Below are 5,353 nucleotides of genomic sequence, written 5' to 3' on the forward strand. Positions count from 1 at the left end.
ATTTACAAACATGCTTCCCTTCATCACTAAATGCTTTTTTCTGAGTGCTGTGTTCTTATCAGCAAAAATTCCAAGCATCTGATGGCCTAACAGAACTAGAATTTCCTATGGAATGGCATTCATATCTGTTCTGTACTGAGTGAACTGTGTTCACTCTGCACTGCTTTGTAAAGCATTTTGACTTCTGGTAATGGTAGATTCAAAGTGGATTTTCTATGTTTCTTATTGTTTCAGGAGACTCAAATTGGATACAAGAGATATGTAAGCTTTTTTAAAATTTATTGTTTCTGGAAGAAAATTGTGTTCTCCTTTGTAGTAAAACCAATTGCCATTGAGTCGATTCTAACTCATGGAGAAGCTATGTGTATCAGAGCAGAACTGTGCACAATAGGGCTTTGAATGGCTGATTTTTCAGAAGCAGTTCACCAAGTCTTTCTTCCAGAGTGCCTCAGGATGGACATAAACCACTAAACTTTCAGACAGCAACAGAGAATGTTATCCATTTACACTACCCAGGGACCTCTTTCTCCATTGGAATAAATGGAAATAATATTAAAAAACCTTACTAGTTATTATGACATTAAATATCTCGCTACCAATAATTCAACTCATAAAGCTTATAATGCAACTACATGTTCTTGTGTTTACACCAATAAAAAAAAAACCCAATGCTAAGGATTAAAAGACTTGTTTGCATGTAAGATGAGGAAATACAGTTAGTACTGGAATTAGTATTATTAGAGGAATCAATTGAGGCTATGAATTTTAAAGAGCTACACAGAAAAACTAGGTTACAATTTTTTTTTAATGTATGTATATGTATATGCACAGAAAAATCTAGAAGGGTATTTACTACCAATGTTATTCTCTGTAGTGAGAATATAGTGTTTTTATTTTATTGCAAATAAGTACTTTTGGCTTGTTTGTATTTCTAATTTTCTACTATATACCTATACTTCCTTTGTAATTAAAAAAAAATGCATCAGATATTAGCAATAAGATCCCTCCTCTGCCTACCTCCAAAAATTCAATAAATTTACTAAATAATAAAAATGTACTACAGAAAGATATCTATAGCAAAATAGATTACTGGGGACAAAACAGACTGATATTCAGAAGTCCTTGGATTTAGACCAGTTCTACCTCTTACTGGTTGTATGACCTTGGGTAACCTATTTATTTTTTAGAGCTTTGGTTTCCTAAAGCATTAAAAAAAGAATATAACATCCTTCTCTTTTCATATATCATGCTCATTCTACGAGATCAAGTGTAAGGCATGTTCAACCACTACTTTGACTCAGAGCTGTAGGTGTGCAGATTTAGAAGGCAACCAGCTAGAGGCAAGGCAAGAAGTTCATGATCAGGAGAACAGGTTTAAGTTTGAGGTTCAAGTACAAGTCATTTAATGTCTGGGACTTCAATTTTCTCAGTATGAAAATGGGAATTAAAATTCTGCTCTAAATACATTTCTCTCCATACCCAAGGGTTTTAGGAGGAGTTAGTGAGATTGGCACTTGAAAGAAATCTGTAAATTATAAAGCATTTCATACAGCTTAGTAATAATATGAAGAAGTAGTTAAAATAGTGAGAATTTAAGTTTTTAAATTAAGAAGTACACCCCAGAGACAGAGGTATCTATAGGTATCATACCTGAGCAATAATAATCCGTGCTTCCTAGAGAACATGTCTCTCATTTGAGGACTTCACCACCAGGGAGGTAATTGTGCCATGGTTTTGATATTACAATCTTAATGTTATAATAATGATAATACAATAAGCAATGATTGAGCACTTACTGTGGACAACACTATGTGCCAATTCCAGGCTGCACCACAGATCAATTAATTCAATCAGAATTTCTGTGGGTGGGACCCAGATATCAGTACTTATTAAATACTTCAGTCAATGTTGAGAACCACTGTCTTAGGCCCTCAAACCCCAAGAAAAACTAAGTACAAGTTCCAGCCACTTGATGACAACTCGTATTTCTATACATTCTGAATATTTGAAAAAAATATTTCTAAATATGCATAAGCCCATATTATTTTTACAACTACTTTAGGAGTTTAATTCCTTCATTTTTCAGATTCAGCAGTTGACTTGCCACTCAAAGATACAGGAGTAACTACCATGTTACCCTGACACTGCATAGATTTGAGATAGGTATTCAAATACTCACATTCAGTGAATATTTGGAAATGGCATAAATGACAGTGAAATTTCATTTCTGCAGCAAAACACATCCCCAACTTCTACTTTACTACTTCTTTCTTCTAGAGTAAAGGCTTTCAAACATTAGCCTGCTTCAACATCATCTGTAGAGTAAAGCACAGATTGTTGGGCTTGGGCCCCACCCCCACCCCTCAATGACGATTCTAGAAGTTTATCACTTTGACAAGATCCCATTTATCTATTTTGCCTTTTTTTCCATGGGAGTTTGGTGTCATATCTAAGAATCTATTGTTGAAGGCTAGGTCCCAGAGAATTACCCCTTATTTTCTTCTAATTGTTTATGATTTTAGGTAATACATTTAGGTCTTTGATACACTTCAAGTTAGTTTTTGTATATGGTGTGATGTATGGGTCTACTTTTATTATTTTGCACATAGAAATCCACTTGTCCCAACAACATTTATTAAAGTGACTATTCTTTCCTCATTTGTTTAATTTGACACACTTGTGAAGGATTAATTGACCACAGATGTGTACGCTTATCTCTGGATTCTTGATTCCAATCCATTGGTCTATAGGTCTATCATATACAAGTGCCAGACTGGATTACTGTAGCTTTATACAGGGAGTCCCCAAATTACCAGCATCCAACTTCAGACAACTCATACTTGCCCTTTAATGTTTTGTAAATTTGCCCTCACTTTGAAATGATTGAACCAACCCCTACTTGCAATAAAATATTCATCACAATCACCTTTCCTTGCTGCAGTGCAGCTTTTAAATCATTGGAAAATCTTCAAGCCTTTTCTTGCACTAAAGTAACGCTAAATAAAAATCATGTGCACCTGTCCAATTTACCTGCACATTTGACTTAAAGACATACTTATGAGCAGATCTCGATCATAACACAGGTACTGCCTGTAATATGTTTTGAGATCAGGAAGTGTGAGTTCTGTTCTATTCTTTTTCAGTATTTCTTTGGCTATTTGGGACCCTTTTCTTTTCTACATAGATTTCAAATTTGGCTTTTCCATTTATGCAAAGAAGGCTATGGGAATTTTGATAGTTATTGTGTTGAATCTGTATATGCAATAGGTAATATTGACACCTTGAGAATATTAATTCTTCCAATCCATGCCACAACATGGATGAACCTTGAAAACATTAGGCTGAGTGAAATAAGACAATCACAAAACAACAAATACTGAATGAGGTCACTAATAAGATATACCTAGAATGGGCAAAAGTACACAGATCACAGTTTAGTGGTAGTAAACAGAGACAGAAGACAGACAGAAAAGCTGAAGCATTATTTAGAACACATTGAGTTTCTGTTTGTGGTGATGTAAAACTTGGTAATGGATATGGGTGATTGTTGCAAAACATGATTGATGTAAGAATTCTCACTGAACTGTACACATGGAAAATGTAGAATTGGCCAATATAGTGTTATTTGCATTTGTACAACAATCATAGAAACAGCTCAGGATATCCAAACTTAAGACAAATGCTCAAAACCAGCTTCATCAAGGAGAATTACAGCCTTTCAGGAGGCTTTTCTTTCCCAGCCCCACAGGCTTCCAACCCCAGGAGAATGCCTGCAGAAAATCACTCTACTGTGACAAAGTTCATTCTAGGAGGATTAACAAATGGGCCAGAGCTCCAGCTCCCTCTCTTCTTCCTCTTTCTAGGGATCTACATGGTCACCTTGGTGGGGAACCTGGGCATGATCACGCTCATTTCTCTGAATTCCCAGCTTCACACCCCCATGTACTACTTCCTCAGCAATTTGTCATTTGTGGATATGTGCTACTCCTCTGTCATTACTCCTAAAATGCTGGTGAACTTTGTGTCAGAGAAGAACAGCATATCTTATGCGGGGTGCATGTCACAGCTCTACTTTTTCCTTGTTTTTGTCATTGCCGAGTGTTACATGCTGACAGTGATGGCCTACGACCGCTATGTTGCCATCTGCAACCCTTTGCTTTATAACATCATTATGTCAGATCGAATCTGCTCCACGCTAGTGGCTGTGGTCTACATCACAGGGCTCATTGGCTCAATGATAGAGACTGGCCTCATGTTAAAACTGTCGTATTGTGAGAGCCTCATCAGTCATTACTTCTGTGACATCCTCCCTCTCATGAAGCTCTCCTGCTCTAGCACCTATTACATTGAGCTGACAGTTTTCTTTTTGGCTGGATTCAACATCATAGTCACCAGTTCAACAGTCCTTGTCTCCTATGCCTTCATCCTCTCCAGCATCCTCCACATCAGGAGCACAGAAGGTAGGTCCAAAGCCTTCAGCACCTGCAGTTCCCACCTTACAGCAGTGGGAATCTTCTATGGATCTACTGCATTCATGTATCTAAAACCTTCCAGAGCCAGTTCCTTGGCCCAGGAGAATGTGGCCTCTGTGTTCTATACCACAGTGATCCCCATGTTGAACCCCCTTATTTATAGTCTGAGGAACAAGGAGGTGAAGGATGCCATGCAGAAAACACTGAGAAGAAAACTGTCTTAATGCAAACATTATTATTCTTTCTCAATTTTAAAAGTAAGTTGTTACAAACACTAGAGGAAAGACCAACCGTGGATGAGGAACACCAATCCTCCACACAGCTGGTGAATGTCTTCTCTCATTCTTCTCTCTTCCTTCTGACCCTCTCTCATGACTTACTATTGGCAACCAGCTATTTTCAAGCTCATATTTTATTTGCAATATTCTCTCTATCCTGAACCCTTTTCTAAACATTTGCTAACTTAGTTGTAATTTAACATAAATTTTAAACTTTAAGCATTGAGTTTGAGAGTCCTTCATTGTTTATTACCTTCTATAGAGAAAATATTATTACCATTAGCTTCTATACAGAAAATATTGCCACCTGTGGCTATGCAATTCTTCTATGGATCTGCTGTACTTAAAACCATCCAAGGTCAGTTCACTGGCTCAGGAGAACACGGTCACCGTGCTCTACATGACAGCCACCCCCATGCTGAACCCTAAGTTTACAATCTAAGGAACAAGGAGGTGAAGGCCACCATGCAGAAAACACGAAGAAGAAGACTGTTTGGTTCCAAATGTCATTATTCTGTCTCAAGTTGAAAACTAAGATATAAACATAGGCAGAAAGTCCTGTAAAGATTTACACACACATTGGAAGGTGGGACCAAGATGGCT

The 5,353-nt window shown here is 37.3% G+C and overlaps 1 protein-coding gene across 1 annotated transcript; it reads left to right on the top strand.

The window, feature by feature from the left end:
- The first annotated feature begins 3,766 nt into the window (after nt 1–3,766).
- On the top strand, nt 3,767–4,696 carry LOC126060124 (olfactory receptor 151). Its single transcript, XM_049856204.1, has one exon. The coding sequence runs from the start codon at nt 3,767–3,769 to the stop codon at nt 4,694–4,696; it is 930 nt and encodes a 309-aa protein (XP_049712161.1).
- Nucleotides 4,697–5,353: the final 657 nt, after the last annotated feature.

The sequence above is a fragment of the Elephas maximus genome, chromosome 17, assembly GCF_024166365.1.
Source record: "Elephas maximus indicus isolate mEleMax1 chromosome 17, mEleMax1 primary haplotype, whole genome shotgun sequence".
NCBI classification, from domain to species: Eukaryota; Metazoa; Chordata; class Mammalia; order Proboscidea; family Elephantidae; genus Elephas; species Elephas maximus.